The sequence below is a fragment of the Lithobates pipiens genome, unplaced genomic scaffold (assembly GCF_037356315.1).
Source record: "Lithobates pipiens isolate NorthernLeopardFrog02 unplaced genomic scaffold, aLitPip1_a1.2 Scaffold_3, whole genome shotgun sequence".
NCBI lineage: Eukaryota > Metazoa > Chordata > Amphibia > Anura > Ranidae > Lithobates > Lithobates pipiens.
The window spans coordinates 39,562,416-39,584,895 of NW_027507790.1; the positions used below are offsets into that span (position 1 = coordinate 39,562,416).

At 44.3% G+C, this 22,480-nt stretch overlaps 2 protein-coding genes across 3 annotated transcripts in view; one reads left to right on the forward strand and one right to left on the reverse strand.

The window, feature by feature from the left end:
• The window catches only part of LIMK2 (LIM domain kinase 2), a 98,240-nt gene extending 85,612 nt beyond the window's left edge, over window positions 1-12,628 (forward strand). For both annotated transcript variants that reach the window (XM_077461486.1, XM_077461487.1), the window contains exons 13-16: window positions 97-271; window positions 382-437; window positions 9,303-9,460; window positions 11,438-12,628. In XM_077461486.1, coding sequence (XP_077317612.1) covers window positions 97-271; window positions 382-437; window positions 9,303-9,460; window positions 11,438-11,615 — 567 coding nt within the window. In that variant the 3' untranslated portion in view covers window positions 11,616-12,628. The remainder of the gene's footprint in view (window positions 1-96; window positions 272-381; window positions 438-9,302; window positions 9,461-11,437) is intronic.
• Window positions 12,629-14,244: 1,616 nt separating this feature from the next.
• On the reverse strand, window positions 14,245-22,007 carry PIK3IP1 (phosphoinositide-3-kinase interacting protein 1). The gene is made up of 4 exons (XM_077461488.1): window positions 21,840-22,007; window positions 17,872-18,045; window positions 15,272-15,350; window positions 14,245-15,157 (listed from the first exon to the last, which is right to left on the reverse strand). The coding sequence occupies exons 1-4, from the start codon at window positions 21,895-21,897 to the stop codon at window positions 14,953-14,955; spliced, it is 516 nt and encodes a 171-aa protein (XP_077317614.1). The 5' UTR covers window positions 21,898-22,007; the 3' UTR covers window positions 14,245-14,952.
• Window positions 22,008-22,480: the final 473 nt, after the last annotated feature.

Consider the following 22,480-nt stretch of genomic DNA (forward strand, 5'->3'; position numbering starts at 1 on the left):
ACCTTGGATTTCCGGTACTTGCCCACATGTTTTTCTCTGCTCTTACAAACCAACTTTTCTCAGCTAGCTGTCTTTTTTTTTTTTTTTTCTCTGTAGGATGGAACCGTAGTGGTTGCTGACTTTGGACTGTCCAGGCTCATTTTAGAAGAAAAACCCAAACCCCCACCAGATCGACCTCCCACAAAAAAGAGAACTCTTCGTAAACCAGACCGCAAGAAGCGTTACACAGTGGTGGGCAACCCATACTGGATGGCACCAGAAATGCTAAATGGTAATACTCTAATATCAAGGGGTTTTGAGTAGAATTATTACTCTACTCAATGAATGGGGGCTGATTTAAGAGGTTAAATTTACAGTTAATATTCTGTTATTTCATTCCAGGTAAAATCTATGATGAGAAAGTGGATGTATTTTCATTTGGCATTGTGCTGTGTGAGGTAAGTAGCCCCTAACAGAGCTGGTATCCCTTTCAAGTTTTGGTATCCAAGTCAACACATCTTCTTTTTTTTTTTTTCTTATTAAAGCAAAGCTCTATACATTTAATTCTCTTTGGTTAGTATTGTCATTCAGGAACCCCTACCAGACAGCAAGGCTATGTCTTGGGCATTTCTGCAAACTATATTGTGCTAAGAAGTACAGCCTGGGGGGCGTGGTCTGGTGCTACATGGAGTAGGACGCGTTGTGTAGGAGCTCCGCTCGAGGCCTATCCTTTTCTCCGATCCTGAGAACCTTTTTGCCAGTTTTGGATGTCACATCGGCCCGGGGCAACCCTGCCATCCACTATGTCACCCTCTAAGCGCTCAGGTGCCGCTGCCAAGCTGGATAAATACCGCCGCGACGAGCGCGGCCCTCCCGAGGAAGATGGCGCCGGCCCGTGCCCTGAGGCAGACGACCATCCTGCAAGCGATACCGCCCGCGTGCTACAGGCTATCGCCCTCTGTCAATCGACCCTCACCTCCAGGATTGAAGAAGTGAAGGTCGACATATCCTTAATTAGACAGGACATGCACAAACTCCGGGAGCGGGTGTCAGAGACTGAGCGGTGGGTAGGCCAGGTGGAAGATGGCCTGCATCCTCTCCAGGTCACCACTGAGCAACTACAGTACCAGCTGAACAATATCCTCTCCAAACAGGACGATGTGGAGAACCGTCTCCGGAGGTGCAATCTTCGTTTTGTGGGTCTGCCTGAGAGATGTGAGGGTGCTGATCCCCCCACTTATCTTGATAATCTCCTAATTCGGACTTATGGTCGTGAGGCGTTCTCCTCCTCATTTGTGGTGGAGCGCGCCCATCGTCTTGCTGCCAAGCCGCCTCCGGCGGGGGCCCCGCCTCGGACCCTCATCGCCAAGTTTCTTAATTACCGCGACCGTGACACTATCCTTCGGCTTACCCGGGAGCGGGGCAACATACCGATCGACAACGGGACCGTGGAGGTGTACCCGGATTTCTCCGCGGAGGTGCAGAAAAAGAGGGCTAAGTTTATTGAGGCGAAGCGCCAACTCCGCGTGCTCCACCTGCCATATGCAATGCTTTTTCCGGCCCGTCTCCGTGTGACCAGCGAAGGCAAAGCACACTTCTTTGACGATCCGCAGGCTGTCTTTTCCTGGATGGAGCGCCGTGGGGGGGCTGGCCCGGCCTGATCCTTGCTACATGCTATCTGGAACGATCGTTCATACCGACCTTGTTTGACCCCTGGACTATACACGCCGTTGGGACATGTGAGTGAGCTACCTGTGCCCCCCTTTGTTGCCCTTGCCCTTCCTCTCCCGGTGCTCTTCTTGGCTTTCCAGCGCTTCTGCACTCCTGTGCGGGTGCAGCACGCCCCAATATGACATTGTCCAACACGAACCGTTTGTGCATGCCTCGAGCGGCTCCTGCCTGCACGTCTGATGTGGGTCTGGTTGATCCCTCCTGTGACTATTGTATGCCCTTCAGTTTGTTCGCCCCTCTTGCTGTGGCTGATTCCAGGACGCTGGCGTGTATGCCGCGATTGCCCAGCACCCCTAAGCTTCAGTTTCCCTGGCCGGCCTCTGCCCCTCTGCCATCGGAGGAGGTTGGAGCGTTGAACCTGCTTAGTCGGTCCAGAGTTAATGCAGTATTTTTGTTTATTATTTTTCTGTGCATTTTGCTGCCTTACATTATTGTTTGCAACTGGTTTATCGCTATGCTATATATTGTATTTTTGCCCTCCCGACGGTGCCTACCCATGTCGCCAGGCGTCTCTGTGGCGTTTGCGCCCTCCCCTGCTATGCGCCATGTTGGCGCTGGCCCCGGATGGCTGGAGCAGGGTCCGCACTGGATGGGATGGACTTTTCTAAGAGTATGTGTGTTCATGGTATTGGGGGGATATTCCTGTTGTTACGGCATCTACCTATGTTATGGCGTCTCTTAAACTTCTGACATGGAATGTCAGAGGTCTGGGTGACAGGGCTAAGAGGGCCGCAATTTTGTCCCATGTTAAGTCCCAAAGGGCGGACGTCTCGATCTTGGTGGAGACCCACCTGGCGGGACAGAAACAGTTGTGCCTTAAAAAACCGTGGATGGGCTGGCTGTACCAGGCTCCGCACACCACGAACTCCCGGGGGGTCGCGGTCTTGGTAGCCAAGACTGTTCAATTCCAACTGCATTACTTGCAGTCGGACCCCCAGGGACGCTTCCTATTTCTATATGCCACTATAGGGGGCTTGGAGCTTCTCATTCTCGCATTTTATATTCCCCCCACCCTTTGCCTTTGCAGCACTGCAGCAAGGTGTCGCATTTATGGCTCGCTACCCCCTGGTCCCGGCTGTCTGGGCGGGGGATTTTAACATGGTTGTGAGCCCCTCACTTGACTGGCTGAGCCCCCTTGTCTCCTCACCCCCGCCTTCGGGTATCACGTGGTTTGGGAGGTTTATAGCGGAGTTCGCCCTCATGGACACGTGGAGACAGACACCCTACATCGACTCACTTTTCATGCTACACACCCTCTAGATCGGCCCTGTCCCGCATTGACCTCATACTACTCTCGCCCCATCTCCTTCCCCACCTTCTTGACGTAGGATTTGAAGCTAGGGTGCTATCCGACCACTCCCCATACTGGATCAAGTTGCGGCTGCCAACACCCCCTGGGCCTCGAGACTGGAAACTCAACCCTTTCTGGCTCAATGTCTTGCCAGACTTGGATTCTGTCCAGCGTGAGTGGGAACATTTCTTCCACATAAACGCCGGCTCCACGTCGTTCGGTTCCATCTGGGAGGCCTTCAAGATGCATGCCCGCATGATCCTCACCATGCGCATATCTAGACATAAGGCTTCCTCTAAGCACCTGCTGAGGCAGGCGGAGGAGCGAGTGCGTGCTCTTGAGGTGGCCTTTCAGGCTGATCCTTCGGTGACTAACGCCTCTTTGTTGAAATTGCAGGTTAGGCTCACAGACCAACTTCATCATGAGAAGGCCAAGCAGGGTATTTTTTTTCAACAAACAACGCCTGTTTGAACAAGGCGAACGTGCGGGCAAGTTGTTGGCCTACATGGCCCATCTTGACCATCGGCCTCCAGTGGTGGTGTCCCTGAGAACTGTGTCTGGTGCGGTGGTTGTGGACCCCGACCTGGTGGCGGAGGAGTTTGGGTCCTTCTACTCGGGCCTGTACTCCTCCGCTGCATGTTACACCCAGGACGAACTTACCACTTTTCTTGGTGACGTTCCTTTCCCCTCCCTCACCCCTTCGCAAAAAGCTCAACTTGAGACTCCTATCACCACTGACTGTATTATGGAAGCCCTGTCGCAGCTCCCAACGTCCAAGACCCCCGGCTCTGACGGTTTGCCTCTGAAGTTTTACACCCAATTCAGCGAAATTTTAATCCCCCAATTGGCTAAACTGTACTCGCATATATTCGACACCGGCATTCTCCCCAGATCTATGGGCGAGGCCCGCATAGTCCTCATACCCAAACCCGGCAAAGACCCGCAATTACCTGACTCATACCGACCCATATCCTTACTCCAACTGGACATTAAAATTTTGGCTAAAGTCCTCGCCCTACGACTAAACAAAGTGATCCACTCCCTGATACATCCGGACCAGACTGGGTTCATGCCCCAAAGAAACACGGCCTTTAACCTGCGGCGGCTCCACATGAACCTCCAGGCCCAGCACGCTGATATTGGATCCAGGGTTGTGGTCAGCCTGGACGCCGCCAAGGCGTTTGACTCTGTGGAGTGGCATTACCTCTGGGAGTGCCTCCGCAGATTCGGAATAGGCCCCAAGTTTATTAAGTGGATCCAGCTCCTATATTACGCCCCCACGGCACGTATTCAAGTGAATGGTAGGACTTCCCCCTCATTTGCCCTCTCCAGGGGGACCCGTCAGGGCTGCCCCATCTCCCCGCTGCTGTACGCCTTGGCTGTAGAGCCCCTGGCCATAGCTCTTAGGTCTCACCCAGACATTAGGGGTCTTCGCTGTGGTGATCTGCATGAGGTGATCAGCCTATATGCAGATGATATGCTGTTGTATCTAGCTGATGCTGGTCCCTCATTGCAGACAGCCCTGCGTCTCATTACGGCCTTTGGAGCCTTCTCTGGGCTCCAGATTAACTGGTCCAAATCTCAAATACTCCCGCTAGATTTGGGGCCCCCCACCGCTGAACAGGCAGCGCTCGCACTTGCTAGAACTGACTCCATTAAATATCTCGGTGTACACATCTCTAGGTCCCTTTCCGACTATCTCGTCCTTAATGTTGAACCCCTATTTGACGTTCTAAAATCCAAAACTCAAGTCTGGTCTCGTCTCCCCCTTGGGGTGATGGGCCGAATAAATTTGGTTAAGATGATTATCCTTCCCAAGCTGCTTTATGTATTCTGGCAGGCACCGCTGTACCTCCCTCCCCGCCTATTTAAAGCTATGGAGTCTATCCTTAACACATTGGTTTGGGGCTCGTCTCGACACAAGTTGTCGTGGCGGGTCTTAAAATGTCCGTCAACCCTGGGGGGAGCCGCCCTGCCCGATCTCCAACTCTATTACATAGCCTCTCAACTATCCCACTTTTTTCACTTCAAACGGACAGAGCCCGCTATACCACCCTAGTGTGTTCACGGGCCTCAGGCCCTTTGTTTCACCCTTTCCAACTGCTGTTTAGCAGCTTCCGCCTTCCGCCCCTCCCTAACGACGGACACCTCCTGCTCTCCCATCATTGTAGAATCTGGCAGCTTACTATGCACCTTGGACAGGCCCCCTCTCCTCACTCTCACACACCTCTGTGGAATAATTCCGAGCTACCAGAACTGGCCCTTGTCCCGGATCCCGGGTTATGGGTGCATAAGGGTGTTATTTATCTGTCACAGGTGGTCTCCCATGGGGTGGTCAGATCCTTTCAGGCCCTCAAGGATACCTACGCCTTGCCCAACCACATGTTGTTTCGCTATCTCCAACTCCGACACGCGCTCCAAGCCCAGTTTACTGGGAGTATCCCAAGGGTTGAGACGCCAGCTGTGGTTGACCTGGTGCTGGGTGACGACCATCGGCAATTGATCTTGCGGCTGTACGCGTATCTGCTATCCCCCACTGCCCTGAGCGTGGCCTATCAGGTGCGCTCTCGGTGGGAGGGTGATTTGGGTGCGGTGTCGGACGTGGATTGGGATGAAGCTCTGGCGAATCACAGGCTCATGTCACCTAGGCTCCCGGACCGCCTTACCCACCTCTACATTCTGCACAGGTCCTATCTTACGCCTCAACGCATAGCTAAATACAGACCTGATTTCGACCCCAACTGTCCCCGTTGTGACTCCCCGACTGCATCCTTTTACCACCTATTGTGGGCCTGCCCGATCATACAGGGATACTGGGCGCAGGTGGTCCGATTTCTTCACGACCGCATGGGCTCCCCGGTGTCCCTGTCCCCTCGACAGTGTATACTGGGGCTCCTCTCTTTACCCGACAGTGAGAAATACCTCAACATTTTTTTACAGGAGACCTTGTTTTTGGCTAGGATGCAGATTGCTAGGACGTGGTTGAGAGGGCGTCCCCCCACGCTACAGCAATGGATTAGGGCGATCAATGACACGCTTCCCCTCAAGAAGCTGTTGTATGCTCATAGGGGTTGTCCCCATAAATACAACAAAATATGGGATAGATGGTTGGAGAATGCTTCTACCTGCAATGCCGTGACTTAGCTGACCTCTGTACTGTATGTCTTTATGTCTTTATGTCTTTTCAAAGGGACTATTCCCTACACTGTATACCCTTTAGGTTCCTCTGCTGATCACTGTATCACACATTTTTTGTTGCAAAACATTTTCGCATATTTACTGTACCTGTCTGTAAAATGCACAAGTTTGTTTGCGTAGTGCCTGTTGCATTGCGTTTTCGTGATTATATCCTGTTCATTATGCTCAATAAAATTGTCCTTTGAACCAAAAAAAAAGAAGTACAGCCTGTCTAGAACTTGCCCTACCCTTTGGATAATGAAGGAGCAGCAGGGCACTGAGAAGAACCTCACTGTACTCTTTTCTCCCTTGAGGAAGCCAAATGTTAGATGGGCAGGTCTCTGCAATGCAGTAGAGCCGTATTGTCTTACAATATTTGCCTTTCCTCTTTTGGGCTGAGTGCTGCTAGACAAAGGATTGTAGTGGCTGAAAGCAAGGCATTTACACATAACTTTTTCAAGCTATGTGTAAAACACAGTTTAAAGATTTATAATCCACAACTAGAATAAATTATGGGTTTTTTGTTGTATTTGCCTGCTTTAACTATAAGTTTGTAGAAGTTTCAGTTTGACATTGAAAATTCCCTCTCTGTGCTTTAGGCTGGGTTCACACTGCTGCGGGGGGAGTTTCGGATGTGATTCGCACCGCAAATCACATCCGATCTCCGTAGCGCTGCGAGTTCAGCCATACAGATAGTATGGCTGAACTCGCAGCGGTCCCGCAGCAAACTCGCACGGGACCCTTTTTTTCGTCCGCAACAGAATCGGATCGCATGGGCGTTCACACCATGCGATCCGATTCTTGTGCGAGTCGGCAGATCGCACTGCGATATGCGATCGGATCTGGGGGTGTCATTAACATATCATTGACACTCCCAGCCGTTCGCATAGGGCAGTGTGAACTGCCGGCGGGAGTCGTGCGATGCGGGAAAACGCCGCGGATTCGCGGCGTTCCCGCATCGCAGCGGTGTGAACCTGGCCTTATGGTTTCCCCTGTCAGTGTAATCTTTTGTATATCCCAAAACCACAGAATGGCTTCTTTGAAAAGTGGAGTTGTGTTAAGTTAGAAAGTACAATGAATACATATTTATAGCATGTAATTCTGCCCATGGAAGCTGTCCGCTGTAGAGGTCACAGTTTTTCATAAAAAAAAGCTAAAAACACTGGGAGAATTTGCTAGAAGAGATGTAATGGACACCTATACAAGGAATACAAAATTAAACGTTTCCATTAACAGAGTTATGCCATTTTTATTTGAATTACTACTTTTACACCATTGCATCGGAATGCCTGTAAACTTACCTGTTATATCTTTACATACATATGCTTTAGATTGGCCTTTGTTGACCTTTTTATCGCCAAGGAATCTGGATCTTGGGGAACCACTGATAGAACTTGTCTATCGGGGATCAGTGGCAAAAATACCCCTTACAGTGCTGGTCATTGGAAGAATGCACCCCTTCCACACAGCAAAAGGATCATTGGTGACATGCTGCTGGCTCTTTCAACTGACCTTGGCCTCGGAGCTATGCAGACACCATCAAATGAGAGGTCAAAGAGCCACAGTTCATGGATCCCCTAGTAACCTCTGGTGGAGCCCTAGTTGAAAATGGTTGTTCTAGGTTGTTTCTCATCTCCAGTCCTCATCTACCCCCGACAGGTACTTTGTTTATGGGTTGCCCTTGTGATTACATGACAAGTAAAAGATGAGGGGAAAACCTGAAAACATGACCTGGTGGTATTTGAGGACAGGCGTTAAAGTGGTTGTAAATCCTTACAACACACTTTGACCTACAGGTAAGCCTAGATTAAGGCTTACCTGTAGGTCCAAGAAATATCTCCTAAACCTACACGGTTTAGGAGATATTTGCCGAAAGACAGGCACCGCTGTCAACGATGCCGCGCGTGGCTGCTCCCGTGCGCATGTGCGGTAGTGACGTCATCGCGGCTTCGGCGAATGACAGCGGCGGAGCAGCGAGACCCACCGAGAAGATGGATGCGCCGGACTACAGGGGACAGCGGTGACTTTGCTGGCTCCTGTGTCAGGTAAGTGACACATAATGGACTACTATGCGATGTGTAGTAGTCCATTATAATTTGCCTTAATGCAGGGAATGAAAGAGGAAGTAAACTCATCAGGGTTTACTTCCTCTTTAAGAACCACTGCTTTAATTTTGAGATTATTTAAGCCCAAAAGTGATTTGTAAGATATAAAGCGTGAGCAAGATTAGGGTGCATAAAAACATGAGGTTTTAGGTAAAGTGTACCATACTACTACTTGTTGTTTTAACGGAGAAGTTTGGGGTTATAAAAAAAAAAACATACTCGCCTCTATGCTGAATCATTGGGGTAATGCTGCAGTTGTCCCATGTCATCTCTAAGACTGAGAACTAAGCTATCACATGACTGGCGATTATTCAGTTTTTGGTCTTCTCAGAGAGGAGAGCAGTTACTATTAGTCACCACTCTCCATTCTGCCCCTTCATGCACTGAATGCTGGAGTCAGCTTTCAATCAGGCAGCTGGGTGGATCCCAACAATATGGTTGGGATCTTTTTACAAGTCTGGAGTCGGTCTTTTTGGGGCCCAATGTCAGCTGTGTCTGGGTTACAGGTATGCACCCTGTGATCCAAAAGAGAAGTATGACCAGAAAAGCTTTGGCCATGCATCTCTTTAAGTGAGCTTGAGTGCAGCCCAAAATTCAACTTCACCGCAGCAGGCTGAATCTCCCTGGAGTTCGACATGTCACAGCTACAGACTACGGCTCTCCAGACAGCAGCACTCACTGTCCTTGTTTGACGTAGAGAAGGCAAAGTGTGTACATGGATCTGTGATTAACCCAGCTGTGTTCCAGGAAGGAAATCTGCAATACATGCACTCAGGTCAGGTCTGAACAGGAATCTGGTCCAGATTCACTCAGATACTTTTTTTTTTTGTTTTTCATTTATAAGAGGCACACACCTAGACTTGGGCAGGGTATTTTATTATTTTAAAGCCACATATTTACTTATCACTGTGGGCTGTTAGTGTCTGAAAAGCTGAAACAAATTTACATTCAGTTTATACTATTTTCTGTCACTGCACACGGCATAAATTCTTTAACTTTAATTCTTTTGGATTTTACAGATTATTGGACAGGTGTATGCGGATCCAGATTGCCTGCCACGCACCATTGATTATGGCCTCAATGTTCGTCTTTTCTGGGAAAAGTTTGTTACAAAGGACTGTCCTGCAGGATTTTTCCCCCTTGCAACATCCTGCTGCCAGCTGGAGCCTGACCAAAGGTGAGTTGACATTAAAATGATTGCAAAGGATCGTTTTTTATTTTTTTTAAATAACAAACATGTCATACTTGCCTCCACTGTGCAGCTCATTTTGCACAGAGTGGCCCTGAACATCCTCTTCTGAGGTTCCACGCGGGTCTCGCAGTTCCTCCCATATCAGATAACCCCCTAGGAGAAGGAGGGGGTTACCTTGCGGGCACGCTCCCGAGTCCAACATTTGGGTTCACAGACACCAATGCTGAACTCTGCCCCGCCGCCTGCTTCATTGGATTTGATTGACAGCAGCGGGAGCCAATGGCTGCACTGCTATCAATCTAGCCAATAAAGACCCAGAACCCCGTGGAGAGAGGGGCAGCGCATCCCCGCCGAGGAGATGAAGGGGCTCAGGTAAGGAAAACGGGGGGGGGGGGGCCTGCCAAGTGTTTTTTCACCTTAATGCATAGGATGCATTAAGGTGAAAAAACATGAGGGTTTACAACCCCTTCAATCAGCTATTCAGTCTTTTAAGGCCAATGTTACATGGGTGACTTTGCTCTAAGTTAGAAAAAATCGTTTCACCCTATAAAAAAATCTGGCTAGTTTTATAATGTTGAAAAAGGAAATATTTATAAAGGTGCTACTCCTACCTGATATGACTTCAGCTCTATCTCTTCTTCACTAGTGAAAACCCAGCAAAAGCATATTTTTCATCTTTTCATTTAGTGGGGAAGAATTAGAATCTTGTCTAATCTTCTAGAATCTTGTTTTTGTCTGTGGCATTGTTGAGGAGCTTAGATTCTCTTTCCGTTTTATCACTTTCTCTAAAACCTAAATGAGATTTGTGGTTGGAGAATGAGCTTTCAAATATGTATCAAGCCAGTACTCTTTCTCGTATACCTATAACAAATTAGGGTCTTCCACACTGCACAAATAGCATTGCAAAAATCTTTTGTCATTAATGTCAAATGTAATTTCCTTAGTTACTCCCGTCCCCCTCTCCCCGCATTTAGGAAGAGATATGTCTGTCTTTCTCTTTTTTATATATATATATATATATATATATATATAATTTATTATCTTACAAAAGTGAGTACACCCTTCACATTTTTGTAAATATTGTATTATATTTTTTCATGTGACAACACTGAAGAGATGACACTTTGCTACAATGTAAAGTAGTGAGTGTACTGCTTGTATAACAGTGTAAATTTGCTGTCCCCTCAAATTAACTCAACAAACCGCTGGCAAATTTACACTGTTATACAAGCTGTACACTCACTACTTTACATTGTAGCAAAGTGTAATTTCTTCAGTGTTGTCACATGAAAAGATATAATAAAATATTTACAAAAATGTGAGGGGTGTAGTGTGATAGATAGATAGATAGATAGATAGATAGATAGATAGATAGATATAGAGAGATATATATATATCTCTATGTATGCGTGTATATGAATATGATTTTATTGTCCGTGACAGTGGGGGCATCCTGAAACCTACAAATAAGTGGCATATAATAATGATGGGCCATTCTTTGCAGTGTTCTTGTGAACCCAGGGTGACATTTAAACTGGAAGACAGGTGCTGAACTTTGAAGGGATGGGTTTGTGGGGGCGAAGAAGGTCTCTGAAAGCATAGGGCTCTAAATGCCGTTACCACTGGGTACAGCGTTCAGCCTAATCCAACTACACATAACGGCAACAGGGCCGCTCTAAGCTGAGATAGAGCTCTTCTTGCTGGTTGCGGTGAAGGGGGGCGTTCGTGTACCATTCTGAGGTGTAAGAGTATTATCTAAGAGAAGAAAAGGCACCGCTCACCAACCCAGTGCCAACAATATGTATATTAATGTGGCCTCAGCCAGTGCCGCTCCAGCCCCCCCCCCCTACTCGCCGCGGCTTGGTCACTGGGTTGGTGAGTTGCGCTTTTTATTCTCTTTAAAAATGTATTTGTTGGTTATCTATTATTAACCCTAAAATGTTTCTTTTTTTTATACCCTAGGCCAGACTTCCCTTATTTACATGATACCCTTTCAGCCCTGTCTCTGTTTCTGGGGGACCTGGCCATTCCACTACCTTCTGAACTAGAAATGATGGAGACTAAACTGAGGTTGCAGTATGAGCTGAAACATGAATACTCTCCACAAGATGATGCAGATCACATTCCTGAGCAGAGATAAGGAGAGCTGAAGCACCCTCCAGTTCATCTCTCCAAAAGCATTCCATTGATCATAAAGGAAACCGTTTATATATGTTGACTGGCGGTAGAAGATTTCGCTCTAATCTGCACCATTTCAGTATAGGTCATGAGTTTGTGTAGAAAGCTATGAACTTATCTTTTAACGAAAAAATGACTTTGTAACCTAAAATTGCACACATTTCTCCAGTCTTGGTAGACCCAATTAGATAAAGGATACCTCAGGGGTTTCTATGCTACAAATATGTATATTTTAGAACCACAGCAGGTCATAAAAGTGTTTTTAAAATGTTTTGTATTGTCCATACTGCTCATAGCTTTCCATGCTATGAACCTCCTTTTCAGCTACATACTAGATCAAAACTTGAATAAGTCTACCACACAGAAGAGTTCCAGGAGGCAGATGCCTGTCACATATTTATTCCGGTAATATTTCATTCCATTTCTTAAGACATAATGTGATTTAGTAACCACTTTTATCTTCGCACTTGTACTCCATTGTGGAGAGACTGCTGTATTTTTTTTTTCACATGAAAACTGGAATTTCACATTTTTGATAGTTGATTTTGTAAGCATTTGTACTGCACTTTTCTCCTTAGTGTATATACTGTGTGTATGGTGTATTTTTATGACACCATGGGAATTTTGCCTGAATCATGACTTTTTGCTACCATCTATTTAGATGTTTTTGGCAGCTGGACATCAAGTGCATTTATCTAGGCTGTCAGATTTATGCAATGAGATATTTGTAGTGAGAATATTTCTACTTTTTTTTTTTTTTTGTAAGATATAGTACAGGTTTATATGGTATTTACAAATTGTACTTTTTTTTTTTTTGTATGGCAAGTGGTTATCTGTTTCAAACTGGACTTTAGCAGCGGGAGATATGGATTGTGTCTGTCTCTCTGGATCATTGACCAAAAACATATAGTCTTCGAAGTGGCTATACCCTGTCATGTCTTGAGAAGGCTTTCATAAAAAATGTTTACAAATGTAGTGTCTGTTGAGTTGTTTAATACTATGAGTATTAGTCTATAACCCAAAAACAAAAATGTAATATATGGCAGCATACCTGTGCATTGATGTGGTGGTTGCATTCATTTTGAGGCTAAAAACCCTTTTACCAGCAAGTATAGAACTAACCCATGGATCCTGCCACAATGCAGCGTGCTGGTCACTTCCTATGAGCAGAGCAGAAAGCACAAAGGACCTCTCCCCCCCCCCCCCCCTTTTGTAAACTACCTTTTCCATTAATCCACCATGTTAATGGAGATAAGCAAAGACTGAAATGTTTGAAGTTCAGCTTGTCTCACAACCGTTGCCCTCATAGATGCAGATAAAAGACAGGAAGTGTGTTATTAACAAGGTTACCAGGTAAGAGTTAATTTAAAGAGCCTGAAAAAAATGGCCTCTTTCAAAGACTGGTAAATGGCAATATATTAAGTTTTTGGGTTTAGATACACTTTAATATGTGCTTTTGTTTAAAGGGAATTTTCTATTTTTAACATAAATCCCCATCAGAGCCTCCATGCACAGAATAATCCCTTTCCATCTGACCTTTGTCAATTTAACCTTTTGTCCTGCAGTTCACTCCATATGGTCAAAGACAAGCTCATCATTTTCTAAAACATGTCATCCTTTTACATTGCAGATGTCAGATTCACCAGCAGGTGGCACTCCTAGGTGAACTATGGAATTATAGCATCTGTGAACATGTAGGCGATTCCTGAAAGGCACATCCATTAGGAGGATTTATGGAGTTTCCATTAAATTGAAACTTCAGAAAAGGTTGTGGATAGATTGGGAAAGGGTCAGAACTGGCATTGCACCAATACTGGTATCAGTGCCAATACTAAGCATTTGCACCGATATCTTCAAGTCTGCAGACTGTAACCGCCACCTTTTAGCCCTGATTCACTCGGTGCGGCTTTTAAATCGTTCTACTTCAGGGTAATTTCAAAGCCGCAGGTGAATGCCATTTGGACCTCCGATTTCACTGCGGCTTGTGACTTCATTTAACAAAAGTCAATGCACCATATGGCCTTATAGTGTGACCAAATCCCCATATTTTTGCTTAGTTGCTGAATATGTTCAGGTGTTTCAAATAGCCTTGCAGGATTTAAATGTCATTTTTTTGTATGTGTGGGCTGTAATCTTTTTGTTTAATTTAACAGAAGTCGATGCAAGTCGCAATGAAATTTCACAAAAGTAGTGCAGGAACCTTTTTCAAAGTTGCTGCGACTTGAACTGTTCCATTGCCGCCAATGGGGTGCGACTTGATTTTGAACGGTCAAATTGCATGAAAAAAGCACTGGGATGAACCAGGTCCTCAAAAAATGGTATCAGAAAGTACTTAAAGGTATCAGTACTCAAACTTGGTCTTAATAAAACTGGTATCGGTGTACCTCTAGTTGGAGCCTATGTCAGATTTTTTTTTTTTTTTTACTGCTGTCTGTGATTATGGGGTGACTGCCCTTCCTGTTTGGTCGCTGAAATTAATGAAGCTTAAAAGTTTTTGGCCTTCAGTGCTAGTAGCTTTTTGTGTTTTTTTTATTTTTTTATTTTTTTTTATTTTTTTGGCATTGCCACTCACTCCACTGGATTCACATAAGACTGGTTTAATCATCAGGCACTGCCCGATAATTCTTTATTTATAGAAATGCAACATTCATGTACAAAAACAAACAAAAAAAAGGCCAATAAACAAACAATTTTCTTCTTACAATTTGTACATCCGTCTCTGTCCATTTAAAAAAACCTTAGCAGCACACTTAAGAGGAAGAACCCTGGTCTCGGAAAAAGATTGTGATATACGTTATTGGAAGAAACTTGTACTACAAGTTACAATATGAGCTTCACTGTACACACCCAAGAGAAAGGATGTAGTAGAGCACTATATCCACCTCTATTATAGCCTGCAGGTGATTACCAAGAAAGCTTTATATTTACTTCTTGGAATCTACATGACTTAATCTTTAGCAATACAGAAGCTGCCACTGGCAGCCAACTTCCGCCACTGGCAGCCAACTTCCACCACTTGGTTCATACGAAACCCCACATCAGAATATAGGGAAAAAAGGGGCAATTACTGTAATAATTTCTTTGCCTTGGAAGCAAAAAACACTGGCTTTTTAATCAGTTTGCACCAGATATGTAGAAATCCATGCCCCTTTCTGTCCAACATAAGTTAATGTGGGTAATGAAGACAACTCTCCTTCGATAGTCCACTGGGCCTGTGCCACAGCATGATAAAATGTCATGTCCACAACAAAGGAGTACTGTTTAATCACATTGATGTTCACTTAGGGTTGTGCCTCCCTTCATGCTCCTGGGGTACCAGCACTGCCTATTAGGGGTACAACACCCTCCTGTACTGTGTTGGGGGTGTGATGGGAGGATAACTCTATTGTGTTCTCGTCTATAATGTCACATGTTGGATTTAAGAAAGCAGAGAGGGGTAAATTGATCCGCTGTTGCCGCCTTTCTTCTGCTTGCTGGTCATGCTGCTTCTTCAGATCTCTACCCCTACGGGAAAAAAAATACAATATAACGTCATATAAGTAACACAGAATTCATGAGTTATCATAAACCTTAGAAAATGTAGATCATTCTAACACCCACTTCAAGCACACTACTGACCTCTTGTATATGTATCCAACAACAATGCCGCTGCCAATGGCTATAATTATCACCACCATCAAGATGCCAAGGACATAACCTGTGAAATTAAAGTATAAAAATTATAGTGGGAAAAGTATTGGGAGAATCCAGAGCATGAAATGGCTTTTTGTCTTACAGATGTGCTATATCTAGCTAGGTATCTAGCATGTTCCCCTCCTTTCAGAATATAAAAACGATAAACACAGGCTTTTAGGTCTGAACATATCCTAGAACCCAAGGAGCTCAGTCCTCTAATATATGGCAGGTGAGTACATATTTAACCGCTTGACCTCTGAAAGATTTTACCCCCTCCATGACTAGGATGTTTTTTTTTTCTATTCAGCACTGTGCTACTTTAGCTGGCAACACTGTACCCAAATTAAATTTAGATCTTTTTTTTTCACACAACTAGAGCTTTATTTTAGTGGTATTTGATCACCACTGAGTTTTTGGGGACACTAGTATAGTTCTGATGGTGATCAGCGACTTGTATTGTGACTGTGATAGTGTGGCGGCCAATCTGGCATTAACTGATACTGGCTAGGAGGGACACTAGCTGACATTGACATCACTAGTAATCCGTGATAATACTGTATACTGACGCTGTACTAATGGCACTGGCTGGGTGGCCGGGGGGATTGGGAGGGCAATTGAGGGCTTAACTGTGTGCCTAACCAGTGTAAGTGTGCTGCTTTTACTCGCTGATCTGGCTGGGTTTCTCTTCTTGCTTTCATTTCTGAACAGCAGGGAGAAATCCAGCCAGATCCTGTGTTTACAAACACACAGATCTGTGCTGTGATTGGCCACAGCCGATCAGCAGGTATACAGTCAAAATGATTGGCCATAACCTGCTTACAATCTTGTGCTGTGTCCAATCACAACACAGGTCACTAGGGGGTGCACGCATTCCCACCTCTAATCAAAGAAGTACAGGTGTCTTGGTGCCTGGCTGTGCCACCCACTAGCAGTTAGCGGGTTGTAGATGGTTAAGGTGTCCACAGATCATTGCTGATGACCTTAGCCTAGTTAGAGAAAAATAAGGGGTAAAAAGTTTTTTTAAAAAGGAGCTGCAATGAAATTCAAGGGCAACAGGATTATGCTCCTTTTTTTTTCCATTAACTGTTTAGGCTGGGTTCACATATGTGATTTGGATGTGTTTTTAATGGCATCCAATTTGCATAACGTGAATATGACCGGCTTTCAATGGAGCCAGTTCACAAATGTGCAGAGTGGCCGCAGTGCGGTTTTGAAAAGGGTCCGGTGAACAGAAACGTTCCAGACTGCAAACTGCAGTCGCATGATACGAAAATCGGATGGAAAAATTTCATACGACGCGCTGTCTGACAATTTTTGGTTTGGTATTATGGTGCTTTCGACAGCTGATTTCGCTTTTTCGTCAGACAAAAGCTGGGATGTGCAGACTATAACATTTTTGGTGGATGGTGAATTCAACATCCGGTTTTTGTTTTGTTAGTACAATTTTCGTATGAAAAAAAGTCGTAAGAGCAAGACTACACATGCTCAGAAACGAAAGAATACATACTAAACTATTTAACACATTACGTCACTTCTGATGTATTCTGTCGTACGAAAATGTTAGTATTGTGAGTAACCTCTTCATTTTCGACATGAGATTAGCATGCCACAAAAAAACGGACGTTTGGTCGTTCGAAAATCTAAGCGTGTGTACAATGCTTAAGTGCTCCACATCCTTGCATTTCCTGACTCCCGTCACTCTCTAAGTGTTCTGTAAACAAATTTCTAACAGTGTATGTGTTTTTTTGTTCGGGAAAGTCCATTTGTTCTAAATTCTACTTTGATGCGACTTTAGAAGCACCTTTCGGGAATGCCTAGGTAATCTTCCTGTAATTTAATGGGTTTAAATCACATCAATATAGATGAGGATCTGACTTGGAGGCGACTTCCATTAATGTCTATGATCACAAGTTGGATAGACATCGCCTTGAAGTAGTACAGGAACGTATTCTAAAGTCGGAATTGCCTCCTCTGTGCAAGGATTTTGCACAGTGGCCCCAATTCTTCTCTTCTAGTATCCCCAGCGGCACACCTCCCAACCTTAAGTGCCCCCTCAGACCCGCATTTCAAGAAAACACTCATGCAGGTGTGCGCTTGAGTCCTGCTGCTGCATCCATTGACGCAGAACTTGGCCCTGCCCCTGGCGTCACTAGATTTGATTGACAGCAGGGGGAGCCAATGGCCGCTGCTGCTATAAATCTATCCAATGAAGACCCGAGACAGTGGCTGGAGCTGCTGGGCTTTTTCTCAACACTGGAAAGATCGGGTCGGGTAAGTAAAACTGGGGCTCTGGGGGGCTGCTGCACTACAGAAGTTTTTTTCACCTTAATGCATAGAATGCATTGTGAAAAACCTTGAGGGTTTACAACCCCTTTAAGACCGCTCTCATTGACTAACATGGGATTTTTCACGTCATGTGACTTGGGGTCTCACAAGTTGGATACCAAGTTGCGGCAGTGTGACCCGAGCATAATACCTCAAATATCAATATTAAGTAAGTAGGAGTAACCGTGTTTTGGAGTAATTTCAGAAGAAATGTATACCTAATATGCCAAGGTCTTTCTTCTCATGGGGCTTGGCCTGGACTCTCTCACTGATGCTGATCACAGGCTGTGCCATATTGACCTTCTCTGGTTCATTGTAGAGAGTTGTTGAGTCCTCTGGCTTCTGCGTGGTCTGTGGTGCTGGAGTCTCCTCTGGAATATCATTTGTTGGAGCTGTAAATCATAAAAGCGATATAGTTGGTGCCATGCCAGACTTTATATGGGAATGCAAACACCAAAGATTTGGGAGTCATTAGCAGCCTACACCCTAACACAACAAAACAGCTAAATGTAGTCTGGAAGAAATGACTAATGTTAGGCTTGCCATACATTAAACCATTTTCTTATTCAAATTCCTTTTAGATTTACCTTAAAATTAGCGGACCTCCAGCTGTTGCGAAACTACAAGTCCCATGAGGCATAGCAAGACTCTGAGAGCCACAAGCATGACACCCAGAGGCAGAGGCATGATGGGACTTGTAGTTTTGCAACAGCTGGAGGTCCGCTAATTGCATATCCCTGCCTTAAACTATGTAGTGTAAGGGCCTGCCGGATTGCATACAAATTGAAAGTGTTTAGGTGTGACCTCATATTTTATGGTTTTGGTAAATCTAAATGAAAATTGTATAATGTATGGTCAGCCTTAGGCTCTATGTTCACTATACTCCAGTGGTTATGAATGTGCTTCTGGCCAGTGGAGTATAAAGCAATAATTTACATGATTACAGCCTTTATCTTGAAATGAGGATTAATTTTATTTTAGGGATATGTGTGGAATGAGACCTGGGACTACCTCCTCTTTACATACTTATACATATTTTTGTATCCGTAGTTCACCTTTAAAGGTTATGGTTTCTAATTAAAGAAAAAGAGACATCCAGAAGCACCTGACAGATCACGTATGTAACATAGTAAGGAGGGTGACCTTATTCCGCTCCCCCCTGCAAGTGCCATTTGGGGGTAACTCTACTGTCTTCATATTGCAGAGTCTGTAGAAAAGTAAATGTGATTTGCTGTTTCAGTCATGCTAAAGATAAGTCTCAGCTGCCCTGGAAAACCCTTTGGTGCTGCAATAGGGAGAGGCAGTTCAGATAAAAAAAAAACAGTTCTCTAGTGTGTAGTGCCAATGCAATTGCAGCCAAGAACCTTGAGTCTTGCTCCATGACTGTTTACATGAGTTATGGCTGATGCCTGACAGAAACTTGGGTCTGTGGAACTGAAATAAAAGTACCCGTGGACGGTAGTGTAGAAGTTTTTTTAAATAAAATTAAAGCAGTTTACCAAAAAAAAAAATAAAAATCCTCTGCTGCTGGAGAAATTTGGGAAGCGAGTCCATAATGTTTTGAGGAACTAGAATGGGGAAGCTTAGGAAAACGTTCTTGAGAATGTAAAAAAGAGATTACATAATTTAGTCAAATGTATTTTGTTAAATAGCAATCTTCTCTAATGAAGTGCGTTGGAACTAAAAACAATTAAAATACGCAAAGAGCATAGTATAACAAATTTCATATGAACTTTGCTAGCTTTTATCTGAGAGACATCTTGCAAAATCTTTGTCTTGGATAAATTGCCTTGTCCCGTAAAGCTCTAGAACTGTCTGAGGCAATAAATATTTAATATAGCCACTGGTCCTGTTTTTTTTGGGGTTTTTTTGTTTTGTTTTTTTTCCGAAAAAGGTCATTTTAAACATGTCAAGATTACTCTGCTCCAAAGTTTATTCCATTAAAACCAATGTTTAATTATGGTGGCCAGCACTGGACGTGTCATATAAAACTTGTACAGCCTGAAGAAAATACCCTTGCCAAACACAATGTAAACAACCTACTCTAATGTCTGGTACACACAGTAAGATTATCGGATGAATGGTTATCCGTTTTTTTTTGTTTTGTTTTTTTGCATGTTCATCTCACATTGAAAATGAAGAGGTTACGAAAATTCTCATACGACAGAATAAAAAATTGGAAGTGATATCATGTATTGTATTGTATTTTCAAACAAAAACTGTACTGATTAAACAAAAATCTGGTATCTTATGAGAAAAAATGTTGTGCTTTTCCCATCGGATAAATTGTTGTGATCGGCTCTCGGAAGCTGTGCACTAATGACAAGATTAGTGTACTATTGCTTCAAAAGAGGTATTTTTCGTCCAATTTTTTGATCGTGTGTATAAACCCTCATGGGGGGGTCAAGAATAATGGGTTCTACAATGCACAAGAAACTCACAGCTGTTTTTAATGACACTGACTCTAAATTTCTAAAATATGGTATCCTTGGTTGGATAACAATCTCCATGTGAATGTAGACTGCTCTTTACTTCCCTCTGAATTAACTATTAACTGTAATTGAGCCATGGCACCGAATATTCTGGTCAAACCCTACGTTTTCTTTCACCCGAACCCTGCCACACCATCGTCCAACATCCCAATGTTCTTAACGAATCTTCGATTGTTAACCTTTCTTTTCTCACTTCTCAATACTTTGAAGCAACTGAAACCCCAAGCATCCTCCTCATGTTCTCCGAAAATACCTGGTCCACCCTTAAACACTTAGGTCTCGTTTACACTTGCTTCAGCTTCAACACACATTAATGGCTAGTTTACGCTTCCTTCAAAACAAGGCTTCAGACACGCTTTGTTAAAGCTCTCTGAACACTAGTCAAAGCTCCTGTCACTAAATAAAATAGCTTACAGTCCTGTTTACACCTTGCTTTTGCTTTGCTTCAAAAATTATACTCCATGTAGAAGTCTGTGGCAAAGCTCGCATGAAGCCCCCACCAAAGGCTCATTGAAGCTCCACCAAAGCCTCATTGAAGCACCAAGCAAAAGCAAGGTGAAGGACTGTAAGCTAACCATTTTATTTTGTGACAGGGGCTTTGACCGGCATTCAGAGAGCTTTAACAAAGCCTGTCCGAAGCCATGTTTTGAAGCAAGTGTAATTTAGCCCTTACATATCTGCCTGCACAACTTTAGCACCACCAAAGGAGGTCAGACACACAACTATATTGTTTGGAAACCTTCTTAAGTGATATCCTACATTGAAGTATTAAAATTATATACCGGCCCCTGTTGCCATCACTTTATTTGCACCTTGCTTACTGTAATTGCCCCTTTATATTGTGCGCCTCAAACCTATATGGACACTTCTCTACAGTGAAAAATGTTGCAGTGCTGTAAACCACTATATAACTAAAAAATAACGTGAAAGAACATAACAACCACACCTTGCGTAGAACGTCTGAGACTGACACATAAAAGCTACCTAGGTCTACTCCATTCCTAGGCAGCATGTATTGTGTAAGCATAACTGACCTGCTTGGTAAGCTTGAACTTAAACAAACAAAGCAAACAGGTAAAATGTCTGTTCAAGTCTACCTAAAGCAGGAAATTCGCGGTTAGGCGTGCTGCTTGCCATTTAAAGTCCCAATTGTACAGCAACAGGGACAAAAGCTTCAACTTATCCTCCAATAAGAAGTACAGAAAGAGCTCAACAACAGCACCATCCAATCCATTTACTAGTCTAAAAATGGGTGGAGGACAAGTGTTCGGCCCACCCACGACTCTTACAGAAAAACAAGGTCATGTGACTAGGGTGACATGCTGGAAAGAAGGAGTTAAAGGGCGATCGACAGCGTGCAATACAAAAATAATACATAAAATAAGAAAATGCAATATGCAGTCGTGCAGAATTGTGTTTCTACTGTGTGTGCACATAACATACCCAGCACTCTCTGCTGTATTGCACAGCTGCATCGGTCATGGATCAGCACCTCTGCATGCATAGCTCATAGTTGGCTCTGAAGATCATTGCAATGCATTGGGGTGATCACCTCCCTTTCTGTGCATTAATAATCACCCTCCTCTATACACAGTATTGATCATCCCAAAATATTACCAATGATCATAAAAATAAAGTCAGATACTAACAACCAAGAATGCAGATATAACTAAATAAAACTAAAGAAAGGGTACCTGGTGTACCGCAGATGAGCTGGCAGCCCAGCATTAGGATCCATAGATGGAAGAGCATCTTGCCTGTGCTGTGTATCTGGCTCTTTCTCTAGTATCAGTACTGTTGTTCAGGGTTGTTTTTCACATCAGCTTCTGCTCCTCCTTCTTCCATCATACAGGGAGGACCTGAAAGCCGGAAACGTCTGCACTGCAGGGATTGTGCTAGGGGAGGAGGGGACCTGACACATGTCTTCTATGTAGAATAAAATACACGCACACTGCCTTGTTCCAAACATGTATTATGGTGGCCGTACATGCTTCCATTCAATGATTTCTTTTCCGATCAGTCTCTTTCAGGAGGAATAATCGATTGACAATTGAAAATCAATTCCATTGATATGCCAAACAGAGAATTGGATTTCGATCGATTGCATCACTGTTTCCACCATGTGATGTCATAATCTTATCCATCGAAATCCGAAAGTAATCATGAACAAAGTATCTCGGTGCTGCTGATCGATGACTTTAATTAGATCCGACCTAAATCGATCGGAAGGGAAGTTACGGCTGTTTGATTGTTTGGTACAGTCTATTGTTTTGATGAAATCACGCATTGGGGGTTATTTACTAAAGGCAAATCCACTTTGCACTACAAGTGCACT